Below are 23,101 nucleotides of genomic sequence, written 5' to 3' on the forward strand. Positions count from 1 at the left end.
CATCACCAGTTTCCCCTATCCCCTCACCTACCTCCCCTCTGGTAACCATTAGTTTATTCTTTATAGTTAAGAGCTAATTCTTGGTTTGTCTTTTTCCTTTTGCTTGTTTCCTAAATTCCTCAAAATAAGAGGTGCCTGCCTGGATAGCTCAGTTGGTTATGCAACGGCCTTCAACTCAGGTCATGATCTCAGGGTTCTGTGATCAAGCCCTGAGTTAGGCTCCCTATTCAGCAAGAAGTCTGCTTCTCCATCTCCCCCCTGCTTCTGCTGTCTCCCTCTTTTTCATTCTAACAAATAATCTTTTAAAAAATTCCTCATGAGTGAGATTATGTGGTATTTGTCTTTTTTCTAACTGATTTATTTGCCTAACATTATACCCTAGCTCCACCTGTGTTGTTGCAAATGGCAAGATTTCATTCTTTTTGATGGCTGAATAATATTCCATCATATATATCCATTTGCCAATCCATGGACAGTTGGGCTGCTTCCATACCTTGGCTATTTTAAACAATGCTGCTATAAACATTGGGGTACATGTATCCCTTTGAATTAGTGTTTTTGTATTATTTGGGTAAATATTCAGTAATATGTTTGCATATTATTTTTTGCAATATACTATTGCAAGGTAGTTCTATTTTTTTTAAGGTAGTTCTATTTTTAACTTTTTGAGAAGCCTCCATACTATTTTCCACAGTGGCTGCACCCACAGTTTGTATTCCCACCAAAGGTGCATGAGGGCTCCTTTTCCTCCTCATCCTCTCCACCTGTTTCTTGTACTATTTTAGCCATTCTGACAGATGTGAGGTGATACCTTATTGTAGTTTTGATTTGCTTTTCCCTGATGATAAACATCTTTTCATGTCTCTGTTGGCAATTTGTATGTCTTCTTTACAGAAATGTCTTCTGCCCATCTTTTAATTGGATTGTTTTCTGGGTGTTGGATTTTATGTTTTTTATATATATTGGATACTACCCATTTATTAGCTGTGTCATTTGCAAATATCCTCTCCCATTCTGTAGGTTGCCTTTTAGTTTTGTTGATTGTTTCTCTCTGCAGAAGCTTTTTATTTTTATGTAGTCTCAATTGTTTGTTTTTTAAATTTTCCTTGCCTCAGGGGACCTATTTAGTAAGAGTTACTTTCTCTTTATTCTTTGCATATTACTTTTTTTAAAAAAAGATTTATTTGAGAGAGGGAGAGCACGTGAGAGTTGGAGGAGGGACAGAGTGAGAAAGAATCCTCAAGCAGATTCCCTGCTGTGCAAGAGCCTGACGTGGGGCTCTATCCCAGGACCCTGAGATCATGACCGGGAGCTGAAATCAAGAACTGGCTACCCAAATGACCAAGCCACCTAGACATCCCTAACAAATTAGCTTAAAAAACAATTTTTTTTTTTAAAGATTTTTTTTTTATTTATTTATTCATGATAGTCACAGAGAGAGAGAGAGAGAGAGGCAGAGACACAGGCAGAGGGAGAAGCAGGCTCCATGCACCGGGAGCCCGACGTGGGATTCGATCCCGGGTCTCCAGGATCACGCCCCGGGCCAAAGGCAGGCGCCAAACCGCTGCGCCACCCAGGGATCCCAATTTTTTTTTTTTTTTTTAAAGTAGGGTCCATGGGAGCCCAATGTGGGGCTTGAACTCACTATCCTGAGATCAAGACCTGAGGTGAGGTCAAGAGTTGGGACGCTCAACTGACAGCCACCCAGGTGCCCCACGTATTACTGGTTTTTTATTTGTAGTTACCATTAAGTTTATGTATAACATCTTCTGCATATAGCAATCTATATTAAGTTGATGGTCATTTAAGTCTGAACCCATTCTTTACTCCTTGTCCCTTCCCCCTCCCCATTTTAGGTATATGTTGTCATACTTACTACTTTTGCTTTCTACCTTCATACCGTCACTTTTGGTCTTTCCTTTCCACTGAGAGTCCCCTTTAATATTTCCTGCAGAACTGGCTTACTGGTCATGAACTCCTTTGTTTTTTTTGTCTAGGAAACTCTCTCCTTCTATTCTGAATGATAGTCCTGCTAAAGAGAGTATTCTTGGCTGCAGATTATTCCCATTCAGCACTTTGAATATATCATACCACTGCCTTCTAGCTTGGAAAGTTTCTGCTGAATAATTCCCAGATAGCCTATGGAGTTTCTCTTGCATGTAACTGTCTTCTTTTGTCTTGCCACTTTTAAAGTTTTTTTTATCACTATATTTTGCCATTTTAATTACAATATGCCTTGGTATAGATCTGCTTTTGTTGGGATCCCTGGGTGGCGCAGCGGTTTGGCGCCTGCCTTTGGCCCAGGGCGCGATCCTGGAGACCCGGGATCGAATCCCACGTCGGGCTCCCGGTGCATGGAGCCTGCTTCTCCCTCTGCCTGTGTCTCTGCCTCTCTCTCTCTCTGTGTGTGTGACTGTCATAAATAAATAAAAAAATATTATTTAAAAAAAAGATCTGCTTTTGTTGATTTTGTTGAGGGTTCTGTGTTCCTCCTGGATGTAGATATGCTTCTATCATCAGATTAGGGCATTTTCCAGCTATCATCGCTTCAAATAAATTTTTTCTTCTCCTCTTCTTCCTTTTTTTTCCTCCTCCCCCTATAATGCAAATGTTAGTATGTATGATGGAGTTACTGAGTTCCCTGTCTATTTTTGTTTTGCTTAATTCTTTTTTTCCCCTCTTTTGTTTATCTTAATTACTTTCCATTACTCTTCTAGGTCATTAATTCATTCTTCCTGCTATGCATCGCATCAGATATGTGTCTAATCTCGTTTATTTCACTGTTCATCTCTGATTGGTTTTTAGCTCTGTGTTAAGGGTCTCACTGATGTCCACTCTTTTCTGATGTCCAATGAGTATTCCTTATGATTGTTGCTTTAAATACTCCATCAGACATGTTGCTAGTATCTGCTAACTTAGATCTCCAGCTGAGGCCTTGTCATGTTCTTTCATTTAGGACAAGTTTGTCTTCTCATTTTGTCTAGGTCTCTGTGCCTCTGTGTATGAGTAAAGTCAGCTATGTCTCCTGTTTTTGAAGGTTTTATGAGGAAGAGGTCCAGTAGTGCTCTGCTGTGTAGTGTCCCTTTTTTCCCAGGGCCTGACACTTCTGCAGTTGTCTCTAATGTGTGCTGTGTGTGCTCTGCTCTTTTGTCTTGGATGGTTTTTCCTTCAAGGCCACTCATCTGCAGAGGCTTTTTGCCTGTTGTGGGCAGCATTTGGTCCCTGGCCAAATGTAGTGGATGTGCTCTGGTCTGCTATGAATTGAGACTTGTCACCACCATTGCCAGAACCAAGGCTCTGAAAAACTCCTGAGTTGGGAGATGCATTGTTGGCAGAACAATCTTCTGGGGGAGGGGCAGCTGCATTGGGACTGAGGCAAGCGTGACTAGCAAGGGTGGTTCCACCAGAGTGTGGGAGGGGGTTGCTGGGTTTGGTGTAACTAAGTTAGGTAGTGAGTATTCATGCTACACTGGCTCCCACAGGTGGCCCTGTGTTTATGCCAAGGTGCAGGGGAGGGAAACGGTGACTATCAGTTCTTCTGTTCCTGGAGGGATCTCTCTATAAATGCTGCCTCTCTGGGACACACTCCAAGATAAGTCAATAGCCTTGGCTTATTTCCTGGCCCCTGGAATTCATCAGATCATTGTTTCCATGCTGTATGTCCAAGGTGTTTGCCCTGCTATCCTCCAAGAGGAACCTCAAATGCCTCGGGGCTCTATCTGATCTAAGCGCACTAACCTTTAGAATTCCAGGCCTTCAGCCTCTCCTGATCCAAGAACTCATAAAATTTGGCCCCTCGTGCTTTCCAAGCTAATTGATATGGGTATTTGTTTTCCCTGTGCATACTCCTCTGTGGGAGTCTGTCTCTAGACCTTTTCCATCAGTGCAGCTCTCTCTCCACCATATTGGCCACAGTCCAGTTCTCTCCCAAATCATGGCTCCACACTTCCTACCTTCTTTGATGTGGACTCTTCTCTACTTTTAGTTGTGGAGTTTGTTCTGCCAATCTTCAGGTCAATTTCTAGGGTATTTAGGATGCTTTGACATTCAGTTGTATTTGTGGGATGAGGTGACCCTAGGATCCTCCCTCTCTGCCACCATCATTCCCCCACCTCCAGAATTTTTTTTTTAAGGTTTTGCTGTATCTGTGTTCATGTGAGTATTGCTCTGTAATTTATTTATTTTTTTAAAGATTTATTTATTTCTGAGAATACACAGAGAGGAGAGAGAGAGAAGCAGAGACACAGGCAGAGGGAGAAGCAGGGGCCATGCAAGGAGCCTGACGCGGGACTCGATCCTGGGTCTCCAGGATCAGGCCCTGGGCCGAAGGCGGTGCTAAACCGCTGAGCCACCCAGGCTGCCCTGTAATTTGTTTTAATATTATCCACATTTAGTATCATGTTAGTATTGGGTTCACTTAATTACTTGAGAAGTATTTGAACTTTGTTTTGGAAGATTTTGTATACAATTGGTACTTTTTTTTTTTTTTTAAGATTGATTGGTTGATGATAGACACACACACAGAGAGAGAGAGAGAGAGAGAGAGAAAGGCAGAGACACAGGAAGAGGGGGAAGCAGGCTCCATGCCGGGAGTCTGACGTGGGACTCGATCCCGGGACTCCAGGATCGCACCCTGGGCCAAAGGCAGGCACTAAACCGCTGAGCCACCCAGGTATCCTGTTTTATCTTTAAATATGCTGTAAAAATTCTTACATATTCCAGGGATGACCCTAAGCTGACGGCCACAAAGAAAACAGGAACATAAGACCTACAAACACAGGAACTGAAATTGTCCGACAACTCAAATGAGTAGAAAACAGAATCTGTCTTAGAGACTCCAGAAAAGAACACATCCCTGCCAGCACCTTGATTTTAACTTATTGAGACCCATCCTGTGTGGGACTTCTGCTCTACAGTACTATAATGTAATTTGTGTTGTTTCAGCCATAGGTTTGTGGTAATTTGTTAGGACAGCACTAGAAAGCTAATAAATCAACATCATTCTGTGAGCATTTTTTGACTAATCCAAGAAAATTTCCTAGGCTCATGTACCTTTCCTGAACCAACCTGGAATTAGCCTCTAAGAAGTTCCAGTTCTTTTTACTGAAAAACTGCACCAATAAGAGGGCATTAAATATGCTCATGCCTACTGGATTCCACTGCTTTCTAGGCTCTCTTAGAAGAGACAGGGGATATGTACACAAGTAAATATTTCTACATACATTGAAATCTTCATGTACATTTAAATCCACAAAGATTTCACAGGATTGGATAAGGACTCCTAAGACTCCAGCATACTCAGATAAGGCTTTTATTTACAAACAAAGATAGGGTACCATAAGAGAAAAAGAATATAATACCAAACATGTAGTCCCTAACCAATACATAAGCTGAACTTCCTGAAAATTAATAAATTCTAACCTAGGAAAGAGACTGTTAAGAAATGAAAATTTTAAAAAGAAAGAAAAATTAAAATCAAAGGCATAGACTATGAGAAAACATTGGTAAAGCATATATCAAATAGAGAACTTATATGTAGAATATATATCAGAAAACAGAAACCAATTTTTCTAAAAGTAAGCAAAAAACATTAAACGATAATTCACTAAAGAAGATATATGGGTGGCAGATAAACACAGAGACTAATCCTCAACACTGAGTCATTAGGGAGACAAGTCAAAACCACACACCTACTAGAATGGCTGAAATGAATGGCATGTCTTATATACAGTCATCAGCAATAAGGTGAAGAAACTGGAAACCTAATACTGTAGGAGTAAATATGAAATGGCATTACACTACTTGGCAAGTTCTAATAAAGTTAAATATTTAGATCAACTTCCTGTATAACAATGTGAGGAGCTTTGCTGGCCTGCTTCCCATTAAAACTGGGGAAAATTATAAAAACACAACTTAAAACTCTGGAAATGTCCTCAGATATACAGCAAATGAAGAAACCCTTAAGAACATCTGATTATTTGTAAGAACAGCAAGAGACAATCACATTTGAACTAAGACCATTCCCTTTCTCCCCACTCCAGTGATAGAGCTGGAAACTCCACTCCAGACTAATACATCCAAGAACACAGGACTCCCTCTCCCTGGAGCTCCCAGGCAGAGGCCTATCTTCACAGGAGACAGAATGTCAGGATATTTGGATCAATGATGTTCAATTGCTGTCTCCCTCAAAAAGGCTACCTTTAGAGTTCCTCTTTGTTTTAAGTTAGGTTGAACATGAGACTGCATGTGTGCTGCACTCCTAAGGCCTCTCTTCAGTCTGAACATTTTGGTGCTTAACAAGGGTAAGCCTTTGGCTGAAGCCTTTCTTCACACTTACTGTATTCATGAGGCCTACTGGATTGTGATGTTTCTGTTGCTGAACCAGAGCGGACTTTTGGTTAAAGGCTTTTCCACATTACCCACATTCAAGACTTTTCTCCACTGTGAACTTTCTGGTGTTGAATGAGGTTGAAACGCTGGCTAAATGATTTCCCACAACTGCTGCACTCATAAGGCATTTCTCCAGTGTGAATCCTCCGATGTTTAACAAGGCTGGAGCTGTGGCGAAAAAATTTCCCACATTCTCTGCACTCATAAGGTCTTGCTCCAGTATGAACCCTCTGATGTTTAACAAGGCTGGAATTCTCACTAAAATATCTTCCACATTCATTGCACTTAAAAGGCTTTTCTCCAGTGTGAACTTTCCGATGTTGCATGAGGCTAGAGCTTTGGCTAAAAAACTTCCCACATTCGGTGCACTCATAAGGCCTTTCTCCAGTGTGAACCCTCCAATGATTAATAAGGCTTGACTTGTGGCTATAAAATTTCCCACATTCACTGCACTTATAAGGTCTTTCTCCAGTGTGAACTCTCTGATGTTTCATGAGGCTCGAGTTAAAGCTAAAGAATTTCCCACATTCACTGCACTCATAAGGTCTCACTCCAGTGTGGATCCTATGATGCTGAACAAGTGTGGAATTATGCCTGAAGGCTTTTCCACATTCACTGCATGTAAAAGGCTTTTCTCCAGTGTGAACTCTCTGGTGTTGAATGAGGTCAGCATTGCGGCTAAAGGATTTTCCACATTCACTACACCCATAAGGCCTTTCTCCAGTGTGAACTATTTGATGTATAAAAAGATTTGATTTATGGCTAAATAATTTGCCACATTCACTGCATTCATAAGGCTTTTCTCCAGTGTGTAGTCTCTGGTGCTGAACAAGTAAGTATTTCTGACCAAAGGCTTTTCCACATTCGCTGCATTTGTAACGCCTTTTTCCAGGGTGAAAGGCCTCCCTGCTCTTGGTGCTTCCTTGTGGCTCCCCTCCGTCACAGGTCACCTGATGACTGAGAAAACCAGAACTAATTGGGAAGTCCTTTCCAACCTCTCCTGCCTCTTCTCTCCTTAATGGTTTCTCTCCACAGTGCAGCCTCTGGTGTTGAAGTTTTTCTCTGAGCACTCCTTTTAGGTAAACATTCTGCTCAAGAGGTCCTTCCTCAATCTCTGCTCTATGCCACCAACCTGAAAGCAAAGAGATGCTGAAATGTACATGGACTTCAGTGGGAGGAGGTAACCTGCTTACAATTGTGTCTCACACACCCCATAAACAGTCCATCACATTACTGGCAGAATCAGGCCTGAGGTTCAGGGTGAGGAAGGGCTGCTGTGTGGTGCTAGACCCAGCAAGCTCGCAGATTGGTGGGAGCCTCATGAGCAGCAAGGACACAGGATGGAATGGGTCTCCAACACACTCTGCAAATAGCCTTCCACAAGGCTGATGATGACCCAGTAACACAGTGTGAAAAGGCGTGTCCAGGCACAGGAAAGAACCAAATGCAACTGAATAGCTGGTGTTCAAGGACTATTAAGGATACATGCACACCTCATAACATATTCAGCGAAAGCCTGTATCTGACCTTAAAAACTTCATATTCTGTTGCTGCCTCAGTCTCCCCACAAACAGGCTGTGAATTCTGCAACCATGCACACTAGTCTGATAAGGTGGGCTCCTGCCACAAGTCCTCCTTCCTACCCTCCCCTGACTGGGAACTAGCACCATTCAAATGCACCAGTGCAGTCCCCTCATTCCTTTCCCTGTGCATCCCACCCTGACTCCCAATAAAGGCACCTGCCTGCAGGTCTCTCTACTTCTCCCCAGCGTGGTTGAGCCCACTCCCATGGCACTCCCTCCCAGGGGACCCTCCTCCCAGAATTCAGTGACTGTCTCTCAGACCTGCGAGTACAATAAATTTTGTTTATTCCTGAGCCTCTACTGTCTCCTCCTATGGCTGCACCTGTCTTATAAGTGAATACAAAATGACTGGCATCACAAATAGGATGGTTTGCTCATGGATAAGGGAGGATTTAGGAAATGCCCCTTAACTGCTTGGCTTACTAACCAGCTGTCCCAGTTGGGCCCTACCATCTGGGAAAGCTGAGTGTTGTGCTGGCATTCCTGTGTGCTGCCTTGTGCTGCTCTGTGTTGCCTCTCTCAGGCACTGCCAAGGCTTTCCATCCTAAATTGTGGAGCTCATTCTCCTACAATACCCTGAGACTTCACTTCTAGCCAGTTTTGACTCCACAGGGTGCTAGTGAGGTAGAGGGCGTGTTCTCCTGGTGCTCTCTGTTAAGGGATAGACTGGTATAACTGGATAAAAATATTATGAAGTCTCTACTGGGATTGAGGTTGAGAGTGAAAGGGTAACCTTGCACCCACCAAAGAAACACTGTATGTCAGGTGTTGGCTATTAGCAGATCTGTCAACAGAGAAGGGCTGGGTAGCACTGGGGAGATGACTCCTGTGGACTTGTGGCACCAAGACTGGGAGGTTTTTTGTGTTCCCATTCAAGTCCATGTTGCTCCTCAGTCCTAAGCAGATATACTGCATCACCTTCACAGGAAGTCTATCATGGCACCCTGTGAGGGTCAGTACTGCTGGCAACTCCTCCACTGCGTGTGTTGCTGCTGTTGCTCTTTGCCTCCCAATCTCATGGGTATCAATCCCAGGTCTTACCTCTGGAGATAAGTGGCACAACATCTAATGGCCTAGAAGCTCAGCAGGAACATTTCATTCCAGCACTCTCAATAACCAGAGGAAGTTAGCTAATAATTCAAGAAAGGTAAAAACCTTTGAAACATTTCTGCTTAGTGACGCTGTCTATCAACTTGCCAACTCTGCTCCCAAGGTCCAGGGCCAATTCCCAAAGGACATCAGGCCACCATAGCTCTCAATGGATACCAATCCAGCTGAGCTCATCCTAAGATATGGACAGGCCCATAGGAAGGAAGCATCCAAGGTCTTTCCAGACCCAGCAGGTCGAGAATACAGAAAGTAGAAATTAAAATTCATAACTTCACAAGACTGGAAATCCAAACTATTCTGAAAGATTTCATGTAAAGAGAAGGGGGAAAGGAGCTCACTGGTTACTGAGAACATTCAATACAGGCTTGCAACTCCTGCTCAGAGCCCCAGAGATGAAGCAGCTGCTGACATTACTAAAGAGCCTAAGATGCCTAATTTACTTTTTTTTTTTTTTAAAGGTTTTATTCATGAGAGACACAGAGAGCGAGGCAGAGACATAGGCAGATGGAGAAGCAGACTCCTTGCGAGGAGCCTGATGTAGGACTTGATCCCAGGACCCCAGGATCATGACCTGAGCCACCCAGGTGCCCCGCATTAACTTACTTAAAGATCCTCTGGCCCACCAAGTTCAAGTCCCACATGACATTTTTAGCTGAAGGCACCCAAATGCCAGAGCAGGAGTGACAGGCCAAAACTTTTGATGAGATTATAAAAGCCTCAGATGAGAAATCTGAAACTTCTACTACCGTTCAGGATTCAGAAGCCCTGCCTTTACTGACTTGGATTTTCATGGCCTAGAAATGGCCAACAGAACTATCAAGAAGAAAAAAAAAAAAAAAAAAAAGAACTATCAAGAAGCCCTTATGGTCCTCCACAAAAGTTGGAATGGTTGAATGGATCTATCAGTACTTTGAACACATAGACAAGAAAAATCCTGAGTGGTTTTTATCCAGAGGAGGCCTCCTTTGTCACAAAGTCTAGGAGTTGTTCTTGTAGGTGGCCTTCTCAATGCAGGACAACATTGCTTAATTTTATTGACATGTCCCACACCAAACAGAATGGAACTAATTTCCCAACATGCTGTAAGGGCTCCACCTACTCTGACTCACAAAGTCTGATTTACCATACTCTGCCTCCTAGTATGCAGGACCCCCATCTATAGCATTCAGTCTGCATCTTTCCCAACTTCCTCTCACCCCTACTGCCCCCAGGTGACTTACTGACAACAGAGACCCCGCGAACTAACTACTAGGCAAACCATTCCCAAATTACAACTAAACGAAGTATTTAAAAAGCCTCATCAGGGCAGCCCGGGTGGCTCAGTGGTTTAACGCTGCCTTCACTCCACGGCGTGATCCTGGGGACCCGGGGTTGAGTCCCAATTCGGGCTCCCTGAGTGGGGCCTACTTCTCCCTCTGCCTGTGTGTCTGCCTCTCTCTCTCTCTCTGTCTCTCATGAGTGAATAAATAAAATCTTTTAAAAAGCCTCACCAGGAGCACCTGGGTTGCTTAGTCGGTTAAGTGGCTCCCTTCAGCTTAGGTCATGATCTCAGGGTCCTGAGGCTGAGCCCCATATTGGGCTCCCTGCTCAGCAGGAAATCTGCTTCTCCTTTTCCCTCTGCCTCTCCTCCCTGCTTGTGTTCTCTCAAATAAATTAATCTTAAAAAAAAAAAAAAAAAAAGCCAAAGAGCCTCATTCATATTACCCACAGGTCTGGTGGCTCAGGGAACCACTCCTCTGGAATCACCCAAAGATGCTTCGAGCTCCAAAAATGGCAACAGTCAAGGCCTCCAGTGAGGATTCAGCTAGTCCTCAGGCCTTGTCACAGTCCCCAGGACAATTACCCATATACAACTCTGCTAATTCACTGGAATTCTTAAACATTTCCTAACTTTATGTACGACTGGAGCCCAAGTCACCACCATTCCAAGCCACCTATTCAGACTTAAAGGAAGTGCCCCTTTAAACTACAGGGTAATGCCAGTAAAATTACTTATGGCAAAGAAATTTCTCAATGTCAATACTGCAGTGGTCTTTATTAAATTGCTACCTGTCACAGTGACCCCTAACACTGAGTTTTTCTGTTCTAGACAAAGATGCCAGTGCACACCACATACAAAGCTGAATGAGCCAAGGTCCTCCGTCCTGCCTGTAAGAATCACCAAATGAGAACCTACAGGCCTGCTCCTGGTGGTGAAGGTCGAAAACGCACCACAGTATCATCTGAAACTACTGCTGGCCTTCAAGAGTGCTATACAAGATCTACTAAATGAAAGGGTGATTATTCCCATATCGCCTTTCAATAATCATATTTGGCCAGTCTTCAAGGCTTTTACCCACAGTGCCACTTACTATTGATTATTAAAACCCTAAAGTTTAAGTTCTCCCCATCAAGGCTCTAACACCTAACATAATTGAACTAACTGAAAATACCCAAGTGTGCCCAGTGACAACTTTGCTGTGATAGATCTGGGCAATATAATTTATTCAGTGCCTATTACCAGCCACAGCCCCTGTTTGCCTTTATCTTTCAAGGAACCCAACATACATTTATTGAGTTGTCCATGAATTATTTATTTATTTATTTTTTAAGATTTTATTTATTTATTTATTCATGAAAGACTGAGAGACAGAGAGAGAGAGAGAGAGCCAGAGACACAGGCAGAGGGAGAAGCAGGCTCCATGCACCGGGAGCCTGATGTGGGATTTGATCCCGGGTCTCCAGGATCGCACCCTGGGCCAAAGGCAGGCGCTAAACCGCTGCGCCACCCAGGGATCCCTGTCCATGAATAATTTAAACAGCCCAGTGACTCCACAATCTATACTGTCAGGACCCAGACAGGGTCCCCCCAAAGAACCTTGTTTGCTTACACCATCTGCCTTTGTTCCCAACTATACTCTCCTAGATGGCTGCACTTTATAATCAAGTCACCCCCACAAACGTACTGCTTGTGCTCAGGAGCCAACTGCACTTGACCGATTTCCCATGTTAGGTTTTTTTGCCCTCCTTAATGCTAACTACCTCACAGGCCCATATACTTTAAATAACAGCACCTCAGGGGCACCTGGGTGGCTCAGTCGGTTAAGCATCCAACTCGTGGTTTCAGCTCATGATCTCAGGGTCGTGGGATCAAACCCTGCATCAGGCTCCCCACTCAGCTCAGAGTCTGCTTGGGATTCTCCCCTTCTGCCCCTCCCCCCATTTGCATGCTCTCTCTCTCCAATAAATCAGTAACTAACAGCATCTCTGGATTCTACTGCAAGCCAAACCCATGGGCATAGCACTTTATAAACTTTTCCCTACTGACTCCCAATGAGTCCAAACCCCAAGGTGCAGTGGTTACAGAGGATCCCCATGGTTCTTTATCCACCAGGCATCTCCCTTGTGCTATTAACCCCAGGCAAAACTGGCAATATTTATTCCTATCTTAACAGGATTCGCCACAGCCACAAGAGACACCAGAGCTGGCCCCAGTACAGCAGCCTTTGTCAAACGAGATTATATCATGAGTGCCAACCAGCACCTCTTGCGACCCTCTCAAGATCACATACAGAAGCTACATTAAACACTGTCCCTCACCTGCACCCCAATGTTTATAGCAGCAATGTCCACAATAGCCAAACTGTGGAAGGAGCCTCGGTGTCCATCAAAAGATGAATGGATAAAGAAGATGTGGTATATGTATACAATGGAATATTACTCAGCCATTAGAAACGACAAATACCCACCATTTGCTTTGACGTGGATGGAACTGGAGGGTATTATGCTGAGTGAAATAAGTCAACCGGAAAAGGACAAACATTATATGGTCTCATTCATTTAGGGAATATAAAAATTAGTGAAAGGGAATAAAGGGAAAGGAGTGAAAATATCACTGAGGGTGACAAAACATGAGAGACACCTAACTCTGGGAAATGAACAAGGGGTAGTGGAAGGGGAGGTGGGTGGGAGGTTGGGGTGACTGGGTGATGGGCACTGAGGGGGGCACTTGGTGGGATGAGCACTGGGTGTTATGCTATATGTTGGCAAATTGAACTCCAATAAAAAAAACTTAAAAAAATAAAATAAAATAAACACTGTCCCTATGCAACAAGCAAATGAGTCTCTCTAAGCCCAGAGAGCCATAGATAACAGTCTGGCTTAACTGTTAACTAGCCAGGAAAGAAGGTGTTGGTGCTATTCAGGGTACCTCCCGCTATATGTAAATCAATCATTCTAAACAGCTACAAGCAAAGCTCTGATTAGGCCAAGAGGTAAAAATCTTCCATAACATAACCAAAATCTCCCAGCAGATTCCCTTAAACCAAGAGGTACCTAACTTGTTCTCTTGGCTTTTCCCCACTAAGCACAGTGCCCACCTGTGGCCTGGGTTTCAAACCCTCATCATATGTCTAATAGTACTCCTCTCAGTTGTCACCTATGTCAGAGCTTGCCTTTGATGGGTAGACCAAGCTATTCCAGTTACCTATAACATCTCCACAACTCAGGTGGCAAGCATTACCCGTCACAGTATCATTAATGATGTTGAGACATCACAGGGTTCATTGTATTATAACCTCTTAAACTTCATGTTGTCCTGTTGACTCAACATCCCACAAACAGGCTGTGAGCACTCCATTCAGGTGACCAGCTTAACCAAGTGATAAGGCTGGTCTCTGTCACAAGTCCCCCTTCTTGCCCTCTCCTGTGACCTAGTGACATTCAAATGTTCCAAATGATATCAGCTTATACTTAACTCTGTGTACGCCCCTCCTGGCCCCGGAAAGTCACTTGCCCATAGGTCCTCACTCACTCTCTGCTTCCCTCTGCTTGATTAAGCCCACTCCCTGGGTGCTCCCTCCCATGTGAACCCAACACACATAGACCCCACTGTGTGTCATGACTCTCTCTAGACCTGTTGAACATAATGAACATAAAGAATACAAAACAAGGCTACTGCTGGGGAGCATTGCAGAGGGAGCAGTGGGGAGGACCACATGAGATACAGAAGACAGAGATGGGGAATAGCCCAAGGTCAGAAATCATAGTAGACATAAAACGTGTGCAACTGAGAAAGAAAAGATGGGAATCAGCCATGGACTGTGCCTTGGCAACAAATCATCAGGGCTCAGTAGAAGGATTCCTGGTATGACCTGAGCCCATCACTGAGTTCATACTTGCCCACCTCTGCCCTCCAAGTACCTCCTGGCATGGCTGCAGTCATGACTCCACAGGGAGGCAAAAAGGGTTCTCTCCACCACTCCAATCGGCTAACTTCATGAGTCCTGGAAGATGCAAGTCCTAAGGAAGAGACAACAGGTGGGTCAAAGTGACCCACTCCACAACAGACCACAGGAAAGAAAACAAAAGTATTACAGAAGAATCTTGGAGGAAACTCTTACAAGAACAACCTAGTCAAGCAGTGGCCATTTTAGTGCCTCAATTGCAGGTATAGGCGCATCCCATGGCAGCCAGAGGAAGAGAGCAGAACCTGGGGCATGGAGCTGCCATAGATCTTTACAGCATCCCAGGCCAGGGAGAGGCCAAAAGGGTGTGATCCATTAGGCTGACTTCAAGACTCCTAATTCCCAAATCTTTTCCTGCAGTTTTGGGGCAGCAAGTACTGAGGCAGCTCTAGAAAAGAAGAAGTAGTACATACAGTCCAGGCTCTCACAATATCTACTCAAGAGCATGAGGAAGGAAGAAATACCCACAGTCCAGCTTTGGGAAGGCGATACCTGTCCCTAAAGTAAGGAGAAGAGCAGAACCCAGCCCAGGACACTGGAGTGGGTTGTAAGGACCTTACCCAGAGAGGCCATCAGTGAAAAGTTCTCCAGCATCACATCACGGTATAGGAGTCTCTGGGCTTCATCAAGGAGTCCCCACTCCTCCCAAGAGAAGTAGACAGCCACATCCTCAAAGGTCACATGGCCCTGTCAAAAGGGACAGTTGAATTTATGTGTGTAGCTTCCTTTCCCAGGACTCTAGGCATCCCCACAAATGTCTACCCTCCTCCAGAGTTCCCCACCTCAAAGGAGATACCAAGCGCTGTGCCACTGCTGCCTACTTGTTCCTTACTATCCCAGTCAGCACTATGTTCAGTCCTCAGCAACAACAGGTGGGCAGATAAATGCCATCTGAGCTCTGGGCCCCTGAGGCAGAGTCTCACCCTTCTGCCAGACAATTCACTTGGGGTGCCCCAGATCGTGCTTACCAAACACAACTAACTTTGGGCAACTGTTCTTCAACCCCCAGTACAAGAGCCTGGAGCCATGAGTTTATACTCCTGCCCAACATGCACGTCACTCCACACTTGCCTTCACTGCCACCCCTCCAACCCCTCACTGCCACCAGTACCCCCTACATCACATCATGCATCTCCTTGGCCTCACCACATGCCAGTGTGCACATGCCATCTAGAGGGTGCTTGGCAAACATAATCAGAATCCCATCCTGTCCCAGAATTCCAACGACCCTGACTGCTAGAAGCAATCCCCAAGCCTGCTTTCAAGGCCTTCCTGCCTGGCCCATATCCTTGCTTCATCCTCAGCCACCAGGAACCACACAGATTTCAGACACCCTCAGCCCTCTTCCACTTCTTTTTCAAGTTGTGTTGCAAAGGTGTTCCCTTACCTGTCTCAGTTTCCTCTGATGCTTATTCGAAGCCCAAGCCCACTTGTCTTTCATGCTAGGCCTACAATTGTCCCATTGGATCCCATTTGATCTTGAGCTAATCCCCTGGTCCAAGCAAGGGTCAGAACAAGAGCCTGTGAAGCCCAGAGCTGAATGAATAAGCAGTAGCACCAGCTTCACTGTAACCTCACTACTCTGTCTCCATATCCATCTCATGTCCACTGGCCATCAGCTAGACCCACTTCATGCCTACACCCTGTCGCATGGACACTACTCTCTCTCTCACGTGTCTTTGGAAACCCCACTACCCCCATCCAGGTGTCCAACAAGAGACTCAATCCTTGGCCCCACACTCTGCTCCTTGTTATCTGAAGATGCTCCTGCCAACTCTGATCCACAGCTCATCTTAGTCCACATACCATCCATACTATGGGTATCCAATCTGACTATTTCACCTCAACTCCAGACTTGTGTGTCCCGGTGCCCACTCAACACACCCACTTGTGGGTCTCTGAAGAAGCATCACAGTTCAACATAGCCCAAACCTGACTTATAAGCCCACTGAAAATGACTCTTACCACCAACTCTGACATGGTGGTACTTGCCTGCTTCTAGCTGTTAAGGCCAAACATCCCTGAGTGACCATTGCCTCTTCCATTTCCTTCTCCCACCCTCCACATCAGAAAGTCTGCTTGGACCTACTGAAGAAACAGACCCAGATTCCAACACATGTCTCATCTCCACAGCCCACACTAACATTCACCTGGACTACTGCAGCTGCTTCCTCCCCACAGTCTGCTGTCTGCTCTGCAACAGGAACAGCTCATTAAGTCTGGTCCTGTCACTTCCGTCTTCTGCTAACCTTCCCTGACTCCCACCACTCCAGAATAGGGGCCCAGCTCCCGGCTTCCATTCTAGGTCTTATTTGTTTCCTACTGTTTCCACCAGACACAATAGAGACCTAAAGTTTCATGAGTATTCCCAGCCCAGCCTCTCTTCTAGCATTTTCTAATGTCTATCACCATGACTGTAACATCTTATAAACATCACACCATTGATTGCCAGAAATGGGAACCAATCCATAGAATTCCTGCCCTGGACTCAGGCCCCTGATCTTAGGCGATCACCTTCCAGGGATCTAGGATGGAAGAGTAGAGATAATTGCAAGCAAAGAGTCACAGAATCCAGCAGCCCATACAGGTGGGAACTGAAGAGGGTGAGGTTTGAAGATAACCCCCACTTACCTCCGCATGGTATGGAAGCAAATCTGCAGCAATAGGAACCTACAGAAAAGGAAAGCCATGAGAGGCAGGCAACAGTGTTGCGCCACAAAGGTCAACCCAAGCCCCTCACACCATCTGGTCTTCAGTCCTCAGGGATGCCTCTTACCAGCTGTGTGACATTGGATACTCAACCTCCCTGTGCTGCAGTGTTGTCATCTGTAAAATGAGGATAAATAGTGGTACCCACCTCATGGGGCCATGATGTGTATCAAATTCATTCCTATGTGTCAATTAGTAGTGACTTTTACTGACCTCATAATTAAAACGTTTGTCAACATTTTCAGTGCAAATAAACTGATACGTATTGAAAATGAGTTTTGTACATACATTTTAATTAAGAGAATGTGATATTTAAGGCCCTTGATTTTAATCAGTTGCTTAGCAGTATATTTAAAACTTCAACCAGGGGATCCCTGGGTGGCGCAGCGGTTTGGCGCCTGCCTTTGGCCCAGGGCGCGATCCTGGAGACCCGGGATCGAATCCCACGTCGGGCTCCCGGTGCATGGAGCCTGCTTCTCCCTCTGCCTGTGTCTCTGCCTCTCTCTCTCTCTGTGACTATCATAAATAAATAAATAAATAAATAAATAATTTAAAAAAAAAAAAAAAAAAAAAAAAAAATAAAACTTCAACCAACATGAAGTACTTACATCAATTTAACTTGTTAAACCCATGCTATTTTAATGCCTACATATGTATATATATACACACATGTGCAAATGTATATATATGTATACATGTATTTTTATCAGTTAATGTTTAAGTAAAACTTAATTCATATAACTCACAGGTTAATAAAATGGGGATTGGGCCTGAGCAAACAGTAGATACTAGTGTGGTGGCAACTTGGCTGCTTACTACACACACTCCTAAAAGCAGTCCTGCTGGGGGTCTTTCCAGCTACTCATCCCTCCTGCTCCAAAGGCTGGGGGAAGGTAAGAGCCAAAAGGCTACCCTACTCACCTGACTCTTCCTTTTCTCCACAAGGACTGGACATGAGGGCTTGCTGAGTCCAGAGTGGCAAACCTAAACCACTGAACATCTCAGGCTCCATTCCAGTCCTGGGTCCTTAGATCCTATAACCCTGCACTTCTGCACACACTAACCAGAACCACTTGGGATTACCCTTCTGAAAGTAGCCAACACCCCACCCCCAAGCCCATCTGAAAGAAGAATTTAAAATTCTCCCTCCTAAATAGGAATCCCCACCACATCTTGGGTATCTTCAGCCAAGACCCATCCCCAGGATTTAGATGTGAGCAAGCTACGCCAATGACACCTGCACTTGACAGGGTAATTCCAATCACCGTGTCCCAAATTCAACTCCTACTCTTTTCCCTGAAACCCGCTCCTTGTACCGACTTCCCCATCTACATCCTTCCCCGTATTTTCAGGAACCATACATACATGCATGCATGCATGCAAACACAGATGGTCCTTCCTTCTCTTCTTTCTGTCACAGCCACATCTGGGCATCCAGGAATCCTGCCCAGTTTTTAAAATCCCTGAGAGACCCCATCCGTCCGCCCCCTCGATGGCCGTCAGTACGTCCAGTTCCGGCCACCATGCTCCGACTGTCTACTGTACGGACTCCTCCACCCTATCCTACCCTACCCTCTCCCGCAGTGTTCCCTCAGAAGCTTCTGAAAACTCTAAGCAACACGTGGGCGTCGGTCCTCTGTTCACTACAGTCCGTGGCCATCCGAGCCCTCGGAGCCCAGGCCCAGCCACTCGGGTCTCCAGTGCACCGGGACCTGCTCCTTGCGGACACGTGACCGACCGTAGCTTTAGGACACGAGTGCGGGCCCTGTCCCCGTAGCCCTCCCGCACCCCTCACACTGGCTGACAGCAGTGCGGCCGCTCTCTCCAGCTGGGCGCGGGCTGGGAGGCCCAGGGACCCGCGGCCGCCTACCTGAGCCAGGTCCCTCTGCGCGGCCGCCGCCATCGGACTCTGCGGGCGGAGCGGCGCCGGGGGAGGAGGACCAGCACCGGGGGCCCCGATCCCGCGCCGCTGCGGTACCGCAGCCCCACCTCTTGTTGCAGCTTCCCGCTCTCGTCACCCCAACCCCACAGCTCCCTTCCTGAACTTCAGTTCAGACCAACCGGCCCCAGAGGCCCGAAAACGCCCGCCCCTGCAGCCGCGCCAGAAGCCCCGCCCACCGCGTTCCGCACGCTAGAAATCTTCGCTTTCATTTGCAGAGCGCGGGCGGCGCGGGGCGCAGCGCCTTTCGGGTAATGTAGTTTCCACCGCGCCCCGCGTGGAGCAAGTGGGCCCACAGGCAGAGATGGCAGGCAAGAGAAGTCTGGCTCAGAAACTGTACGAGGCTCTCCTCCAGAGACCATCCTAAATGCAGATGGGCCTAGATTTGAGTTTTCCTACGCAGCTGGTACTACAGTCTTTCCTTCTGTCAAAGGACTTCAAAAGTCTTGAGAGCCACGATAAAGCGGCTTCCTTGGATTGAACTAATTGTCCGTTACCAAATTTCCCTTGCTAAGGGGCTGCCAAATATCAGACAGCAGTGGTGAATCAATGTCTGATATGTGAGGAAAAATGATGCAGTTCTGAATGTAGGTGGGGAGATAGGGATCCCAACTGTTCACCTTTCTCCCTCATCCCACATATCTGTGCCCTTTCCCTTTTAAGGGCCCAGCATTGGTGTTCAAGTAGGACAGTGGGCCTCAAACTTAAAAGCCAACATGCCTCTCACTCCTAGATTTCTCCCCGTCATCCCTTTTTACTTAGTATTCCCACTGCCCTTTCATTCCCATATACAAAGCAAACTCCCTGCAGGTAGGAAGGATGCTGGACTGTTGATACCAGGAAGCATTGATAAAAGAAATGCCACCACTTTAGTATGTTTTCTCCCAGTACCTCCCTTACCACTGGCTTCATTTATTTCGTGTCAGTCTTCCGGTTCCCCAATTCTTCTGTCCTTTTTATCTGTAGGCTGAGTAATGACTAAATCCACCACTGCTTTTGAACAACTCATGAGAATAAAAGATGATGAAGCATTCACTCTTTCCTGGGATTTTTCTGGAAGTAGGTATTAAGTACTAGCTGATTCTGGAAAGGAGGTGGTACATCAGTATTGGAGTTGAGAACATGAAATGATAGAGACCCAAGTGGCATTAGTTATTTAGATTAGGCCGCAATGTAGCATGTGACTATAGACTACCATTTAAGGAAATATACATAAGTGGTAAAACTGTAAAGACATTAAGAGTATGATTATTAAAATATCAGGTGAACTCTAGGGACCAGAGTTCTGTTTTACACTGGGTGATAGTTTTATAGGTATGGTCATTATTTTTTTTTAGTTTAATTTATTTATTTATGAGAGAGACAGAGGCAGAGACATAGGCAGAGGAAGCAGGCTCCCCCATGGGAATCACAATGCAGGACTCGATCCCTGCAGACACTCAACCGCTGAGCTACCCAGGCATCCCTAGGTGTGGACTTTATTAAAGAAAAAACATGATTTGTACATCTTATTAACACTCAACTGAATGTATGACAGTTTTTTAAAAAAGAAAGAGGAAAAGCTATTTAGATAGTTTATGTCACAATAATAAACAAATGGATGATCTCAACAGGCTGAAACACCTGACATGGTCCAGAGTCTTTATTGGGGTTCCCATCGGAAGACACAAGCAAGACAGGTAGGTACATTGAACAAAGCTTAGATACTTTGAATAATTTTAGCAGACTCTGGGATATAGTCAGTAGGACTCAACAACTGCTACTCCTGGGTGAAATCTACAGTTCCATTCTGGAAAGCTGTTAGTATTTTGTTTACTTCAAAAAGAAGAAAGAGGCCTCCACTCACCTGAAGGGAAGCCATATAGCAGAGAGCATAAGCTACATATCCCAGTCTACTTCATGTTGACTGTGCAGGACTTCAGGGTGTAACCTGACCCAAGTCTGTCTACCTGATGCACAGCAAAGTCAATCACTGAGACATCGGGTATGCAACAGAAAAATGGGAAACTGCACTCTTTAACTTTTATCTTTATAACTCTGCCCCCTTCCTTGTCTTCCTCAGAACACTATCCAGGTTTCTACCTGAATCTGTGTCTCCTGAATTGCAATTCTAATTGCCCACGTAAGAGTCTGTTTGCTTTAATTTTCAGTGAATTCTTTCTTTTTTTTTAAGATTATTTATTTATTTATTTATTTATTTATTTAGAGAGAGAGAGAGAGAGAGAGAGAGAGAGGCAGAGGGAGAAGCAGGCTCCATGCAGGAAGCCTGATTTGGGACTCGATCCCAGGTCTCCAGGATCATACCCCAGGCTGCAGGCGGCGCTAAACCGCTGCGCCACGGCACTGCCCTTCAGTGAATTCTTTCTTGGTCAACAAGTTGTATTCCAAATTTGTCCTCTTCTAGTCTGAAGAGTATACACTCTGATTCTATTTATTATATTTAAACTAAAAATCACAAACATGTATTTAATACATTCAAGTTGTGAAAATTAGTAATGAGAAGTCTCACTAAAATGGAATTAGGAGGTTTCTGCAGGAGAAGCGCTCATTCCCTCCCAATTGCAGTCAATTGCAGACCCAACAGGAAGAGTTGGACTTGACCTTACCTGGACAAGATCTTGCATATTGATACTACTCTACTACTCCGGACACAGGAAGAAACGCTTTCTTCACACCTCCTCTCCAGGCAACAGGTCCACCAATGCAAAGCCACATTGCTTTGAACTCCCAGTTTACGGCAATGGACTTGTAGTTCATAACAGCCTTCCCAACTTCCCCCTTTTCTCCTTAAAGAATTGTGCCTCGGGATGCCTGGGTGGCTCAGTGGTTGAGCGTCTGCCTCCAGTTCAGGTTGTGATCCCGGGGTCCTGGGATCCAGTCCCACGTCAGGCTCCCCGCGGGGATCCTGCTTCTCCCTCTGCTTGTGTCTCTGCCTCTCTCTGTGTGTGTCTCATGAATAAATAAATAAAATATTTAAAAAATAGAGAATTGTGCCTCTCCTTTGTTCCCCAGACTTGCCTATGGTTTTGCTGTAGCGTGTTTGTCCTGAATTGCAATTCTCTTTTCCCAAATAGACCCATCTTTTGCTGGTAAAATATCTGGCAGCTTCTATTTTTTTTTAATTTTTTTTTATTTATTTATGATAGTCACAGAGAGAGAGAGAGAGAGAGGCAGAGACACAGGCAGAGGGAGAAGCAGGCTCCATGCACCGGGAGCCTGATGTGGGACTCGATCCCGGGTCTCCAGGATCGCGCCCTGGGCCAAAGGCAGGCGCCAAACCGCTGCGCCACCCAGGGATCCCTGGCAGCTTCTATTTTTAAAGTTAACAGAGTTATAAATACATTTACTTCCCATTTCAAATATAAGGGATTTAGCACATTAAGCAACTAGCCTTCTCTCAATGGATGTTGTCTGATAAAATGCTTGGGAATTCTGATGGAGAGAAGAAAGGAAAAAGAAAAAGGAAACTTTCCCTACAACTTAAAGCTCATTGACAAGTCCTTGGGACAGGCAGTGACCTTCCTCTAGGAACTCAACTGCCTCAATGTTAATACTTTGCTAAGGGCAAAAGACAATCTTAACTTAATATTATCTCAACCTCCAAGATCCTGTAAGTCTCCTTTAACATACAAAAATACTAGGGATGCCTGGCTAGTTCAGTCAGTAGAATGTGTGACTCTTGACTTCGGGGTTGTGAGTTTGAGCCCCACTCCTAGAGGTAGAATTTACTTGAAGGTAAAAGCATATAAAAATTCCTTTGGAAAAAAAATTCCTTTGGAAACTTCCTTTATTTCTACCCCACCAAGATATATGTTAGCACTCATCCTCCAAGCATATGGCCCACTGATATACATTTAAAGGGTCTCATGACTAAGGTTTTACTATGTGGTACTAAACAACCTTTTCCTAACAACAGCTAGCCCATCAAGGGGACAGTCCCTCAAGATCCTGGAAATCTTCCTTCCAGTTTCCTTAAGGACTTAGGCTTTCAGTCACTCCTCACAACCCCAGTGTAACTCTTTCTGCCCACAGCTTCTGCCCCCATGCTTTAATTTTAATCACATTTTTGCACTGGCAATGTCTCAATAATTTTTTTTGACCTTTCACTCCAAACCCCAACATTGGCATATCAATTCCATCATTTT

The 23,101-nt window shown here is 45.1% G+C and overlaps 3 protein-coding genes and 1 long non-coding RNA gene across 7 annotated transcripts in view; 2 read left to right on the forward strand and 2 right to left on the reverse strand.

Moving 5' to 3' along the window:
- Positions 1–13,032, forward strand: part of LOC112644929 (zinc finger protein 599-like) — a 31,230-nt gene extending 18,198 nt beyond the window's left edge. For 2 of the 3 annotated variants that reach the window (XR_003126892.2, XR_003126891.3), the window contains exons 2-3: positions 11,173–11,359; positions 12,518–13,032. The gene's annotated coding sequence lies outside the window, so the exon portion shown is untranslated. The remainder of the gene's footprint in view (positions 1–11,172; positions 11,360–12,517) is intronic. The other variant, XR_003126890.3, reaches the window with a different exon arrangement.
- The window catches only part of LOC112644933 (zinc finger protein 420-like), an 87,836-nt gene continuing 70,030 nt past the window's right edge, over positions 5,296–23,101 (reverse strand). The window contains 2 exon segments of the mRNA XM_049097664.1: positions 5,296–6,431; positions 6,433–7,283. Of these exon segments, the coding sequence (XP_048953621.1) occupies positions 6,260–6,431; positions 6,433–7,283 (1,023 nt within the window). The 3' untranslated portion in view covers positions 5,296–6,259.
- Positions 7,326–19,124, reverse strand: LOC112644932 (zinc finger protein 419). Of its 2 annotated transcripts, XR_007404099.1 has the most exons (6): positions 18,888–19,124; positions 16,940–16,978; positions 14,869–14,995; positions 14,465–14,696; positions 14,265–14,363; positions 7,482–7,522 (listed from the first exon to the last, which is right to left on the reverse strand). XR_007404099.1 is itself a non-coding variant. In XM_025423721.3 (5 exons), the coding sequence occupies exons 1-5, from the start codon at positions 18,918–18,920 to the stop codon at positions 7,466–7,468; spliced, it is 372 nt and encodes a 123-aa protein (XP_025279506.1). In that variant the 5' UTR covers positions 18,921–19,124; the 3' UTR covers positions 7,326–7,465. The 2 variants fall into 2 exon arrangements, 1 of the variants encoding a protein (XP_025279506.1); XM_025423721.3 differs by lacking the exon at positions 14,465–14,696 and having other exon boundaries at positions 7,326–7,522; positions 14,248–14,363.
- Positions 19,498–21,894, forward strand: LOC125753145 (uncharacterized). Its single transcript, XR_007404266.1, has 3 exons — positions 19,498–20,015; positions 20,570–20,635; positions 21,522–21,894. It is a non-coding gene; the product is annotated as an uncharacterized LOC125753145 (long non-coding RNA).

This window comes from Canis lupus, chromosome 1 (assembly GCF_003254725.2).
Source record: "Canis lupus dingo isolate Sandy chromosome 1, ASM325472v2, whole genome shotgun sequence".
NCBI classification, from domain to species: Eukaryota; Metazoa; Chordata; class Mammalia; order Carnivora; family Canidae; genus Canis; species Canis lupus.

Bases quoted from the DNA above. Each gene is read 5' to 3' on its own strand.
- LOC112644932 (XM_025423721.3), bottom strand. From the start codon at position 18,920: ATGGCGGCGGCCGCGCAGAGGGACCTGGCTCAG. The intron at 14,996-16,939 runs GTAAGTGGGGGT...CCCTTTTGACAG, and splicing joins TGCTTCCATACCATGCGGAG to GGCCATGTGACCTTTGAGGA. The intron at 7,523-14,247 runs GTGGGCAAGTAT...CTTTGCTTTCAG, and splicing joins GAGGTACTTGGAGGGCAGAG to GTTGGTGGCATAGAGCAGAG.